This window comes from Plasmodium falciparum (genome assembly GCF_000002765.6).
Source record: "Plasmodium falciparum 3D7 genome assembly, chromosome: 13".
Classification (NCBI taxonomy): domain Eukaryota; phylum Apicomplexa; class Aconoidasida; order Haemosporida; family Plasmodiidae; genus Plasmodium; species Plasmodium falciparum.
This window is the reverse complement of record NC_004331.3, coordinates 1030001-1045000: the sequence shown is the minus strand read 5'-3', so window position 1 is coordinate 1045000 and position 15000 is coordinate 1030001. Positions and strand designations below refer to the sequence as shown.

Genomic DNA, 15000 nt, shown 5'->3' with positions numbered 1-15000 from the left:
TTTATAGAGCTAGGAAATTTCAAGACGGTTTAAATCATAGAGGTATAGGAGATTGTGGTATAGCTATGCTTATTAAACAAAGAACAAAACCTAATGAAATAGAAAAAATGGACCTTGTAGGAAATGTATACGATTCAGATGTTATTATTGTAGATGATATGATCGATACATCCGGCACATTATGTGAAGCAGCCAAACAACTTAAAAAACATGGAGCTAGAAGAGTATTTGCTTTCGCTACTCATGGTTTATTTTCAGGACCAGCCATCGATAGAATTGAAAAATCACCTCTTGAAGAAGTTGTTGTAACGGATACAGTAAAATCAAATAAAAATATAGATAGTTGTAAAAAAATTACAAAATTAAGCGTTTCTGTTCTTGTTGCTGATGCTATAAGAAGAATACACCAAAAGGAAAGTCTAAATGATTTATTCAACATTAAAAGTTGAATTAAAAAAAAAAAAAAAAAAAACAAAAAAAAAACAAACAAAAAAACAAACAAAAAAACAAACAAAAAAACAAACAAAAAAACAAACAAATATAATATAATATTCTTCTTAAATGTAAACTATAATTATATTGTCATCAAAATAGACCAAAAATCTAATTTATTTTATTAAGATTAAAAGATATTATATATCTTATGTTATCAATTTATTATGTCCACAAAAAAAAAATTTATAACTCCTTACATGATTTAACAAAAAAAAAAAAAATATATATATATATATAATATTATACATGTATAATATATATATGTATAATATATATATGTATAAATATTTGTATTTTCTTGAGAAACGTAACATACTGATTAAAGATTATATTACAGATAATCTTAATTTTTTTTTTTTCTTTAAAAAAAAAAAAAAAGTAGGAATCATAAAAAGTACATCTTTATTATTTATATATATTGTTTGTTAAATATTTTTATTTATACTTTTTTTTTTAAATATATATATAAATATATATATATAAATATATATTATACGTACATATTTATGTATCATATTTTTAAATTATTCCTTTTTTACTTGACTTGTTCACATGATCATATATATCTCCCCCACAAAAAAAATGAAAAATATATAAATATTATAAATATATATAAATATATATTATATATATTTAATCACCTTACATTTATAGCTTAAATCACTTGGTTGTTTATTTTAAAAAACTTTTAATTTTTATTTTCTTAAATTTCAATTTATCAATTAGGATACCTAAATTATAATTATATAGAAAAAAGGTACATATATATATATATATATATAGAATAAACAAATGAACAAACATTCTCATAAAAAAATATAAAAATAAAGATAAAAATAAAAATATAAAAACATGTATATTATATATATTCATTATTTTAATTTTTTTGATTTATTTTAATATATATATATATATATATATATATATAATATACCTCACTAAAATATTCATCATATTTTATAAACAAAATATTGTAAAATAAATACAAATATATTATATATATATTGAACAATTCGTAATATTTTTTTTTTTTTTTTTTTTTTTTTTTGATTTTATTTTGAAAAGGTTCTAAAACAAACAAGGTATGATTTATCTCTTTCATTAAAATTATTTCATTTTGTCACCAATATTTTTTATGATAAATATTATATACATATAATTAGTAAAATATAAATATTATATATATTATATATATATATATATATATATATATTTATATATAATATATTTTATATATATATACATATTTGAATTAAAATTTATTCGATTAAATAAAGAAATATTAGTCCCTTTTTGTGGTAAAAAATTGAGGAGCATTTCTTATTTTTATGAAATAATAAAAAAATATATTTATATGGAAGCTTCATAAAAATAAAATTTATATAAGCACACAAATATATATTTATATCATTTCACTATGTCAACAAATTCGCCAAAGGATTTTGTGGAAAGTTTAAAAGGTCGAGCAGTAATTGTTAGGTTGAATAACGGTACGGATTATAAGGGCATCCTTGCTTGTTTAGATGAACGTATGAACGTAGCACTAGAACAAACTGAAGAATATTATGATGGTGAATTAACAGATAAATATAATGATGCTTTTATAAGAGGAAATAATGTATTTTATATAAGAGCCATTGAAGAAGACTGAACAAATAAAATAAATAAATATATATACATATATATATAATATATTTATTTATTTATTTACATATATATGTATGAACAAATGTAATTACATTTGCATACTTTTCATATACCCTATTTTTATGTCCAAATTATTTATATATATATATATATATATATATATTTTTTTTTTTTTTTTTTTATCATTTTTTAAATTTTAACTTATTTCTCTTCAATTACATAGGAATATTATACCCTAAATAGGAATAAAGAGAAAAAAGAAATATATTATCTTTATTCATATTACAGATATCTTTAATTAATATATTAGATATTATAAATTGTTATATAATTAACCTATTTTCAAATACAGCTAGCTATTATTATAGCAATTCTATTTTTTCTTTTCTATTTTAATATATTTATTATTTGTGTTCTCCGAAAGCTTATTATTAAACACGTTCTTAAATCAAAAAATGAATAAAAATAAAAATAAATATTACATATATGTATTATAATTATTCAATATGAAATCTTAATAGTGTTACACATATGTATATAAAAAAAAAAAAGTAATTTGTACTTGGTACATGAAAGATAAATAAATATATATAAATATATATATATATATTTACTTTATTTTTTTCCTCTTATGTAATGATATATGCTATTTGCATTTGTTTCTCTCTTTGTTGCATATAATAAGTAATATATATATATATATATATATATATATATATATATATACATACATATATTATATATTTATTACTTAAGCTAATGCCTTCATTCTCTTAGTTTCAGCTATGGCTTCATCAAATTTAGCTTTTTCCTCACTATTTAATTGTAATTCGATAACTTGTTCAACACCATTAGCACCTAAAACAACAGGTGTACCACCGAATATATCGGAGTGTCCATATTGTCCTTCTAACAAGGTTGAGCAAATTAATACTTTTTTCAAATCTTTTAAGTAGGATTCAGCCATTTCGATAATAGCAGCAGCTGGTGCAACATATGGTGATGCATGTAAGTTTACAATTTCTAATGCAGTATTAACAGTTCTATCAAATATAGCTTCTAATTCAGCATCAGAAATTAACTTGTTATTAATAAATTCTTGTAAAGGGATACCACCTACAGTAATGTATCTTTTTAAAAGAACCATTTTATTTCCATGAGCACCTACAATGTGTGCATTTACATCTCTTGGGCATACATTTAATTTCTGAGATATGTAATACTTCAATCTTGATGTATCTAATACACCACCTAAACCAATAATCTTGTTTTTAGGAACACCTGAATGTTGATGTAATAATTGTACCATAACATCTACTGGGTTTGTTACAACAATAATAAAAGCATTTGGACAATTCTTCTTAATATGACCACCAATTTCAATCATAATCTTGTTGTTTAATGGTAATAAATCATCTCTATTCCATTCTTTGTCACTCTTTCCTGGGGCCTTGGTAAATCCAGCTGTTACTATTACTACATCTGCTCCAGCCAAATCGTCATAAGTGTTTGAACCACTTACTTTGCAATTTGAATATGCCATAACATTAGTATGAGATGTATCTAAAGCTTTTCCATGTGGCATGTTCTTTACAATATCGAACAAAACTACATCTCCTAAATTTTTCTGAACAATTAAGGTAGCCATTACTCCTCCAATCATACCTGAGCCAACTAAAACGATTTTTGCTTTTGGTGCCATGATGAAATAAAATGAAATAAATTAAAATAAAAAAGAAAAAATTAAAAAAAATATATTAAAAATATATAAAATATTTATTTTATCTTTAAGAAAAATCTTAAATAATAAAAAATACTATATTATAAAAATTATATATATATATATATATATATATATTTTTTTTTTTTTTTATATATTTATTTTTTGGGATATGCTGATTTTTTTTTTATTTTTTTTTTTATTTAACAAAAATAAGAAAAAAATTTCTATCCTTTTATGCAATTATTATATAATTTATTCTTATATATATATAAATATAAATATATATATGTAATAATAATATATATAGGTAAATTATTTATTTAAAAAAAAAAAAATATAGTATTTTATAAAAATGCTATTAAAAATAAAATGATAAAGAAGAGCATGTGAGATAAAATTATTTTATATTAATAAATATATATTTTTTTTGACGTTGAATAGTTTTTAAAAAATAAAAAACAAAAATTAAAATTTAGCTCAGATTATTGGAATTTTAAAAGGAAAAGTTTAAAAATATGAATTTTTTTTTTTTTTTTTAAATTAAATATATATTCTTATATTATTATAAATAATATATATATATATATTATATATATGTATATTTTTATGTATTTATACATATCATCATATATATATATAATATAATATATATAAATAATATATTTTTTTTATTTTTATATTTTTTAAAACATATAACTACATATATGATAATGTGCTTAAAAATAAATATTTTTATAAATTATGTGTACAGAAGCATATATGTATTTATATATAATGATATCCTACATGTAGTATTTTTTAATTGATGTTCATTAGTAGATATGATATTCATAGGAATTGCATGTATTATTGTGTACTCATCATATTTTTTTTTTAGAAACATATAATAATTTCGCATAGCATCCTTATAAAAATTTATAAAAGTATTCGAAATATATTTTATATTATATCTTACGATAATATTATATATATATTATATTAATATATATATATATATATATATTATATAAATTACATTTATATTTTTTTTTTTTTCATAAAATATTCATGTGCTGATAATATTTTCATAATTACGTAGGAAATTAGTAAATAGATAAATAATGAGATAACTATGTATCAATAATATTTTTATTGAAAAGTTTATAATAACATTGAGAAAAAAAAAAAAAAAAAATATATATATATAATATGTATGTAATATTTTTATTGAAGATCTTATAAGAACATGGAAAAAATATATATATATATTATAAACATATATGCTTGCGTATTTATAAATATATATATATATATATATATATATATAATATATAAATAATTTTATAATATTCAATTATACAATAAATATTTTAACATTTGTATATTTCCATAAATAATATTATGTGTCTCTATGTTTATTATAAAAATATGTATATAACATATTTTTTGATAAAATTATTTAAAAATAATTATTATAAATTAATTGTACCTTTTTTTTTTTTCTTTTTTTTATTATGTAAATTATATTAAGATAGGATAATTAAATAAAATATTTTTATATATACTTTTCTTTTAATTGTAATAAGAATGTATACACTTTAACTATCACTCAAATGAAAAAATGACTGGTCTTTTTTTTGATGTTTGTAATTATATATATTTCCTTAAAATTTATTCTTCTGCACTAAAAAAAAAAAAAAAAATAATTTTATATTTTTGATTCCGCTAAAAATGTTATTATATATATATATATATATATATATATAATATATTTTGTTTGTTGTAAGATATATTTAAATGTTATCATATTTATATGTTTACAAAACACGTTTTACCACCTTAACAAATAAATATTTATTTCTTATGCTTTGTTAAAAGTTAGTATTTTACAAGTTTTTAAAAAGAACCATTTGTTTATTTACTTTTTCACCTTTTGATAACAAATATTTATGTATTAAAAAAAAAAAAAAAAAAAAAAAAAAGGAAACTGTATATTATTAACAATATTTTATTGTCATTCATTGGTTGGTACTCATAATTAACATAATATCTTTTATTATTTCGTAAAAAATGTTTATATGGTAGTTTATTTTTTTTATTATCATTATGGTATATATAATTCGGTAACACAAAGGAATATCGAATCAACTTTATAAATGAGAAAATATTATAATTGTGAAATGTGAAAATATATGAATATATATATAATATATATATATATTTTTTTTTTAAGTACTTTAAAACAAAAAAACAAAAAAAAAACACTGTAAATATTTATTATATTTATAATATATTATATATAATTTCTTTTTTTTTAATTCTCAAAAAGTCGTCCCTATTCTAATATCACACCTGTATATATAAATTTTTGTTCATATATATTCTTTCAAAAGATTATTAAATATATATATATATGCATATTTTTTGGCTAGCTAAAAAAAAAAAAAAAAAAAAAAAAAAAAAAAAAATTATCATATATTTATAAATATATTGAAAAAAAAAAAGAAAACGACTTAGGGCAACATATAATGCTTTTACATTATAAACAATTTTTTTTTTTTTTTTTTAAGAGGTAGCACAATATTTACCTGAACAGTTCATAATTTTAAACTAAAAAAGAACAAAATGGAAAAAAATCAAAATGATAAAAGTAACAAAAATGATATAATTCACATGAATGATAAAAGTGGAAATTATGATAAAAATAATATAAATAATTTTATTGATAAAAATGATGAGCATGATATGAGTGACATATTACATAAAATAAATAATGAGGAAAAAAAATATGAAGAAATAAAATCTTACAGTGAGTGCTTAGAATTATTATATAAAACACATGCCCTAAAATTAGGACTTGATAACCCAAAAAAATTGAACGAATCTTTTGGTCACCCTTGTGATAAATATAAAACTATTCATATTGCAGGGACAAATGGGAAAGGGTCTGTATGCTATAAAATATATACATGTCTTAAAATAAAAAAATTCAAGGTGGGTCTTTTTTCATCACCTCATATATTTTCTTTAAGAGAAAGAATTATAGTAAACGATGAACCAATAAGTGAAAAAGAGTTAATACATTTAGTAAACGAAGTATTAAATAAAGCCAAAAAATTATATATAAATCCATCTTTTTTTGAAATAATTACATTAGTTGCATTTTTACATTTTTTAAATAAGAAGGTAGATTATGCTATAATAGAAACAGGGATTGGAGGGCGCTTAGATGCAACTAATATATTAACCAAACCAGAAGTTATTGTAATTACTTCCATAGGATATGATCATTTAAATATATTAGGTGATAATTTGCCTATTATATGTAATGAAAAAATTGGAATTTTTAAAAAAGATGCTAACGTTGTAATAGGACCATCAGTAGCTATTTATAAAAATGTTTTTGATAAGGCAAAAGAATTAAATTGTACTATACATACTGTAGTACCTGAACCACGAGGAGAAAGATATAATGAAGAAAATTCAAGAATAGCATTGCGCACTTTAGAAATATTAAATATAAGTATAGATTACTTTTTAAAGTCCATTATACCAATTAAACCACCTTTAAGAATTCAATATTTAGCTACCGAGCAAATACAACATATAAAGAAAAAATTTTCACCAGATAATTTAGAACACAATGTACAATATCCTCTAGCTGTTATTTTAGATGTAGGCCACAATGAAACGGCAATAGATAGATTGTGTACCGATATTAATTATTTTCATAAGGGACAAAATATAAGGATATGTATATCTATAACAAAGCCGAGAAACTTGAGTGTATTCCATCCGTTCATAGCTCAATTTGGCGACACCTTAAAGGTAGGAACAGAAATATGTTAATGTGTATATATATATGTATGTATATATGTATATATGTATATATATATGTATGTATGTATGTATATATGTATGTATGTATATATATATATATATATATTTTTTTTTTTTTTTTTTTTTTTTTTGTACAGGATATATTTTACCTTCCATCATTAAATGAAAGGACCTACGACTTTGAGGAAATCGTTGAGATGTTAAATAATGAAGAAGAAATAAAAAATGAAATAAAAGAGCTCATATTAAGTAGCTCTAAAAAGGTTGGTAAATGGTTAGCTCATGAGAAACAAGGAAATATTAATGAAGAAGATGCACTTAAATTATACAAAAGAGGTAAAAATGAGAAAAAAAAATGAAACGATATACATATATTCAATAATTTTCTTTATATATATATATATATATATATATATATATGTGTACATAAGTAGCATATGTTTATATTTATTCATTTCCTTTTTGTTTATTTCTTTTAAAGGATGCATACCATTAATAATCAAAAATGCATTTCTTGAATGTTGCAAAGACAATAGTATATTATTAGTATGTGGGACGTTTTTCGTGTTTGATGAGGTTTTAAACGTTTTTGATATTCACTCTGGTAAGTACAAAAAAGAAGGATAAAATAAAATCGATAAATAAATTAAAATGTTTATGAACATATATATATATATATATATATATATACATATATATGTGTGTATATTCCTTTTTTTTTTTTATGTAGATATGCAAGATACCATTTTTATGAATGAACCATCTCTTGTTTAAAACTCATAAACAGAAAAAAAAAAAAAAAAAAAAAAAAAAAAACATAAAAATTTTATGTCTATTTTTTGAGATTATAATTTATTTTTTAATTTTATTTTATTTATTTTTTTTATGTATGATATATACCGAATGTTGTATTTGTAACAAAAATGAATTAAAAGGTCCTTTTTTTTTTTTTTATTATTTTTAAAAGATGGTTTTATACAAATAAAAAAAATAAAAACAAATATATGTATTTATGTATATATATATATATATATATGTTTATATATATTTTCAAAAAAAATATATCATTTTCATAAGGTAACACATCATAAAAATTGAAGAAATAAAAATATATTATTACATTTAAAAAAAAATATGATAACAAAAAAAAAAAAAAAAAATATATATATATATATATAAAGGGTTATAAAAAGGATATATAATATATATTTATGTAGATTAAATAAACATGTTACGAATGGATATAATATATTCACTTTTTAAGGTTTAAAAAAAAAAAAAAAGAAAAAAAAAAAGAGTGTGATACGGGATAAGACATAATATATATATAATATATATATATATATTTGCATTTATTTATGTATTCTTTTTATGCATTTAATTTATATTTCATTTAATTATTATTGCACAAATGATAGAAAACAATTTGTTAAATATTATACATATATGTGATTATATATATATATATTTATTTACTTTTTATTTTTTTTTTTTTTTTGCACATGACTTTTATTAGGGAAATGAAAGTATATTAAAAAAAAAAAAAAAAAGGTTGTAATTTCCACATATATATAATATATATTTCTGTGTACATATTTTTGATATATATATATATATATATATATATATGTTAATAACATTTTTTGTTTCCCTTCGTGTGATTAATAAGATGGATGATTTCAGTATAAGCTACAACACTGGTTATTTTTTTTGGCTTGTCTATAAAGAAAAATATGAACACACATACATATATATATATATATATATATTTATTTATTTCTTTAATATTACCTATAAAATTGGTAGGAGGAATTGGAAAGGTCCTGACTTTTCTTCATGAGGTCATCTAACTTTTCTCCTCTTTGTAAAAGGTCCTCAATATTTTTTAACATAACATCTTTTACTTCGTCTAGATCTTTTTGTACTCTTGATAATTTATCAGCCTCTGAAGGGTTTTGATATTTTTTTAATAAATCGTTAAGTTCATTTTGAATAAGCATACCTTCTTTTAAATCTTGACGAACATGTTCATACATACCTCTACATTTTTGAGCAAATAATTTATGTGTTAAATCGATTAACGAAAAAGCAATTCTTAATGGATAAGACGAAGTTGAAAGTACTAGGACACTAATATTATTTTCCTTATTTGTATAAATATGTAAATGACCTATACCCGATTCAAGTTCTATAACTTCACGTGTACCTTTTTGTGTCCTTCCACATACAAGACGTGCATGAAAATATATATGTTCTTTTAATGAAGATCTATGAAAAAAAGGAAATGAAGATAAATCTAGTGCCGATGTTAAAAAAATTGGTTGATTAGATGATTCATATTTGTATATTAATATAGAATACAATGCGATTTTTTTTGAATTTTCATTATTTGACATATCCCTTGAAAAATCACTCATTTTAAAAAAAATGATATATTCAAAATGTTATATTTCTAATATTATTTTCTAAAACAATATTATTATAAATTAATAAATAAATAAATAAATAAATATATATATATATATATATATATTAATTTATTGATTTAATAATTTTTTTTTTCTAATGACATGTGGTTATATATATATATATATATAATATATATATTTTATAAGGGAACGTTTAAGTTTAATTAAAAAATAAAAAAAAATTAAAGTCTACTAATTCATTTATAACATATAAAAATATGTTTTTTTCAATATATATTTTTTATTATATTATTATTTTTTTTTTTTAACATTCATCATATATATATATATATATATAAAATACATAAAATTTATAAAAGGATAAAAATATTCAATCTAAAATATATAATAATATAATTATAATTTTTAATAATAATATAAAAAAAAAAAAAAAAAAAAAAAAAAAAATATGATTTTTAGTTATTATTTTATATATATATATGCAATGAAACACAATAAATAATACATATAAAAAAAAAAAATAAAAATATATAATATATATATATTAATAATATATAATATATATTTTTTATATACGCATAAAAATATATTATTTATATTATATATATTATATATATTTTATTTTTTCTTCATTTTTATTACATTTTTTTTTTTTTTTTTTTTTTTTACATTTATAAATACATATAAATAGATAGATATTGTTTTTTTAAAAGATATACACTCATGAAAATTGTAATGTCATGTATTAAAATAATATATGCTTTAAAATATAATATTTTTAACATAAAAAATATAAATATTATATATATATATATATATTATATATATATATATATATATATATGTCATAATCATTTTGAATTATTTCAGAGATATTTTATATCTCATCATTTCATATATTCATGCTAAGTTATAAAAAAAAATAATGTTGCACACAACAACAAACAAAAATAGAACTATCCTTCAAATATATATATAATGATAAATTATTTTAAAGCGTTATAATTTTATTAAACAGGGAAAAAAAAAAAAAAAAAAAATAAATAAATATATATATATATATATATATATATATATTATATATATATATAATGAATACCAAAAAAATTAAAGGAGAAATGAAAAAAATAATTAAAAAAAATATACATTATATATATATATATATATATATATATATATATATATATATATTTTATATATATAACTTGTTATCTTAAAAAAAATAGTGTTTTTATTCCTAGGATCAATGTTATCTTTTTTATAAATAAAAAAGAATGTAATGCGTTAAATCGATCGCTATTTGAATATCAAGAAAACTAAATATAAATGAGGAAACATAAATTAGAAAAGCATTATGAAAAAAATTAAAAGAATCAAGAAATAAATCAAAATAATATTTTAATTTGTTATTCTTTGGATAATATGCTTGCATATAATTTATTCGATGTTGATAATTGTTCTGTTTAAATGTGTTGATGTATATATTATCATCATTATCACCATCATCAATTATGTTGTCATCATTTTTTATTTTTTTCTTATTTTTATTTTTCGTAAGATCATTCTGTCTCATAACCGTTACATAAAAATGTTGAATATTTAATTGTAGGAAATAAATAAATATCTTCTTTATAAATGATATAAATACCAAAAAAATATTTTTATAATATATACATGTAAAAGAATTTTTTACCAAAATCAAAAAGATTAAATACATTTTTTTCTTTTTCTTAATATTCATATTATTATAAATATTTTTTATATAACTAAGATATTGGGATGTTATTATATTTGTATTTATAATATAAAAAAATTGTTCACATAAAAACAATAAGGATATGATGGATATATCGTTTTGAATTTTTTCATTCTTTTCTATCTTTCTTATTAAATAAGTAATATTATATAGAACAGTCGAATCGTTATGTAAATGTTTCATATCTCTTTGTTTATCATGAATAAAGAAGGCATTATCATAGCAGCGGTTATTATTATTATCATAATTATTGTTATTATTATCATAATTATTGTTATTATTATCATAATTATTGTTGTTATTATTATCATAATTATCATTATTATCATAATTATTGTTGTTGTTGTTGTTATTATTACCCCTGCTGAAGAACCATTTCTTCATTTCAACTTTATTTTTGCTACCATCCCTTTGATCATGTTCACTGTTAATATCACGTTTCCTATTCCTTCTTATATACCGTTTAACCATATCGAAGAACCTCTTTTTAGAGTAATAGTTATATTCACACATATCAGGGTTCCCCTTGGAGGTTTGAAATATATAATGAAATGAATAAAGTAAATGATAATAATTCATATTACTTAAATTAAACAAATACAAAAGGTCATCAATTATTTTTTCATTTGTTGTATTGCAAAATAATATTTTTTGTTTTTTATCTATATGAAAGAATAAGAAAAATAAAAATTTGGTAAAATTTCTGGATAAAAAATAAGAACCTCTCTTTTTCTTTTTAATATCATATTTAAACATATTCTTATAATTTATTATACTTTTTAATATATTATTACAATCATTTTTTAAGGAATAATTTTGTATTTGACACGGCGTTTTCTTATTCATATTATGTGATATATTATTTGTTACATTCATTTTATGTAGCATAATGATATTGTCCATTTTATTTTCTGGTTGATTTTTTCGGTATCTTATTATTTTTTTATTATATCTATATCTTAATAAACTCATATTCGTCATATGATGAAAGCTATAATTAATTTTATTTTTCTTTATTTTGTATTTCTTTTTTATAGTCTTCTTATTTTTAATATTATCCAAATCAGAGGAACACATGTCTGCTGTATGTATATCTCTATTATGTATATATTTTTTGTTTTTTAAAAAACTTAAATTATCATGTATAAGAGAAGTAATTATATTATTTTGTATAACACACTTGACGGTTAAAAAAATATCTTTATCAAAGTTATGTATTCTAATAATTAATACAAATGAATCTTTAATTATCTGTGATTTTAAAATGTGTTCAATGAAAATATTTAATTCTATTTTTTTTCTAGTATTCTTTTTAATAATACCGGTATATGGTTGTAAATAAATATATCTTGCTGTAGCAAAGGTGTATCTATTTTTATTATTCTGTATTCTTTTCGTTCTCCTTTTTTTCATATTCTTGTTATTTTGTATGCTTTTCATATAATCACTATGATTAATTATGACATTATTATTGTTATTGTTGTTATTATTATTGTTGTTGTTATTATTATTATTGTTGTTGTTGTTATTATTATTATTGTTGTTGTTGTTATTATTGTTGTTGTTGTTATTATTGTTGTTATTATTATTATTGTTGTTGTTATTATTATTATTGTTGTTATTATTATTATTGTTGTTATTATTTCTTTTCATATTATCATTATTATTTATTACCATACACCCTTTACAATTTACATCTTGCGCTTGTTCCTTAAAGCGTATATTCTCTTCTAAATATTTAAAGATTGTATTTTTTTTTAAATGAAGAAAAGAATATAAATTAATCGGCATAGTTGATTTTGTTTGAGCATCAAAACATAAAACTGAGAAATATAAATCATCATCATTTATATCTGTACTTTTTTTATTAATATATATATCATCTTTCGATATATTTTCCTTTTTTATTTCTTCAAGTATATTATCATGTTTATAATATGTTTCTCTATAATATTCCCTTTTATTATAATCATCACTCATATAATTCAAATGTGGTGAACCATTACAATCAAAATTTTCTTGTATGTGATATATATAATTTTTTTTGTTAAAATCATTATGTATTTTTTCTTTTCCCTCTAAGATATTTGTCCCATATATTTTTTTTTTTTTTTTTTTTTTTTTTTCCCCCACTTTTTTTTTCCTAGTACTCATATGTAGAAGATGGAATAGGTAGTTGTATTTTTTACCTTGTTTTGTTAAATAATTAGATGAAATATTTTTTAAATGATTTTTGTTGTTTTTTATAATATCATCATTTATATGTTCCCCTATGGGATCACTTATTATTTTGTAATCGTGTGGTACATCAAATGTTTTATTCTCCCCCGCATCAAATGTTTTATTCTCCCCCGCATCAAATGTTTTATTCTCCCCCGCATCAAATGTTTTATTCTCCCCCGCATCAAATGTTTTATTCTCCCCCGCATCAAATGTTTTATTCTCCCCCGCATCAAATGTTTTATTCTCCCCCGCATCAAATGTTTTATTCTCCCCTTCATCAAATTTTTTATCCTTTTTATTTCCCCCGAAGATGACACAACAAACATTATCCTTCCCGTCTGATGAATAACGCTCTTCCTTTTCTTCTTCATAATATTTTTTATCACATAACAATGTATTATGATTATTATTGAAAAAGAATGTAGATGAAATAAGTTGAGCATTGTTTTTATTAGGATGAGACTTTTCATATGTATATATATCATGTTCTTCTATCTCTTTATAATCATAACATATTTCAAAAGAGGTATGATAAATTTCATACGTATTTATAACATTAAGATTTATAATATTTGGTTCTACACTTATGGTAATATTTTTTTTTTTATTTTTTTTTATTTTTGATTTTAGATGATTTATGAACGAATAATGTTGTTCCTGTTTATTATATTTATGATATAAAAAAAAGTCATCGATTATATTTATCTTAATTAATGTATATAAATCACACACCGATTTCATTCCTATAGGTATAAGGTTTAATTTCTTTTCCCTTGTTAATGTTTTATAATTTTTTTGTATTAAAAAATGGTGTGTATTTTTATTAAAGATTATAATGTTTTTATCAAAGTATAGAGAATTATTAGATAAGTATTTATATTTATTTTTTATGTTATTATATTTACTTT

The 15000-nt window shown here is 19.2% G+C and overlaps 6 protein-coding genes across 6 annotated transcripts in view; 3 read left to right on the top strand and 3 right to left on the bottom strand.

Annotated features, from left to right (window-relative positions):
* Positions 1-449, top strand: part of PF3D7_1325100 (phosphoribosylpyrophosphate synthetase) — a gene marked incomplete at both ends in the record, with an annotated part of 1314 nt that extends 865 nt beyond the window's left edge. Inside the window, one exon of the mRNA XM_001349955.1 lies at positions 1-449. This exon is cut by the window's left edge and continues 865 nt beyond it. Within this exon, the coding sequence (XP_001349991.1) occupies positions 1-449 (449 nt within the window).
* A 1463-nt stretch (positions 450-1912) lies between these two features.
* On the top strand, positions 1913-2146 carry PF3D7_1325000 (U6 snRNA-associated Sm-like protein LSm6, putative; the record flags this gene model as incomplete). Its single annotated transcript, XM_001349954.1, has 1 exon — positions 1913-2146. The coding sequence occupies one exon, from the start codon at positions 1913-1915 to the stop codon at positions 2144-2146; it is 234 nt and encodes a 77-aa protein (XP_001349990.1).
* A 747-nt stretch (positions 2147-2893) lies between these two features.
* Positions 2894-3844, bottom strand: PF3D7_1324900 (L-lactate dehydrogenase; the record flags this gene model as incomplete). Its single annotated transcript, XM_001349953.1, has 1 exon — positions 2894-3844. The coding sequence occupies one exon, from the start codon at positions 3842-3844 to the stop codon at positions 2894-2896; it is 951 nt and encodes a 316-aa protein (XP_001349989.1).
* Positions 3845-6469: 2625 nt separating this feature from the next.
* Positions 6470-8458, top strand: PF3D7_1324800 (dihydrofolate synthase/folylpolyglutamate synthase; the record flags this gene model as incomplete). The annotated part of the gene is made up of 4 exons (XM_001349952.1): positions 6470-7672; positions 7822-8020; positions 8166-8288; positions 8415-8458. 4 exons carry the CDS (start codon positions 6470-6472, stop codon positions 8456-8458), a joined length of 1569 nt encoding a protein of 522 aa, XP_001349988.1.
* A 905-nt stretch (positions 8459-9363) lies between these two features.
* Positions 9364-10101, bottom strand: PF3D7_1324700 (SNARE protein, putative; the record flags this gene model as incomplete). The annotated part of the gene is made up of 2 exons (XM_002808984.1): positions 9364-9403; positions 9476-10101. The coding sequence occupies 2 exons, from the start codon at positions 10099-10101 to the stop codon at positions 9364-9366; spliced, it is 666 nt and encodes a 221-aa protein (XP_002809030.1).
* Positions 10102-11371: 1270 nt separating this feature from the next.
* Positions 11372-15000, bottom strand: part of PF3D7_1324600 (conserved Plasmodium protein, unknown function) — a gene marked incomplete at both ends in the record, with an annotated part of 5138 nt that continues 1509 nt past the window's right edge. The window contains one exon of the mRNA XM_001349950.1: positions 11372-15000. This exon is cut by the window's right edge and continues 1235 nt beyond it. Within this exon, the coding sequence (XP_001349986.1) occupies positions 11372-15000 (3629 nt within the window).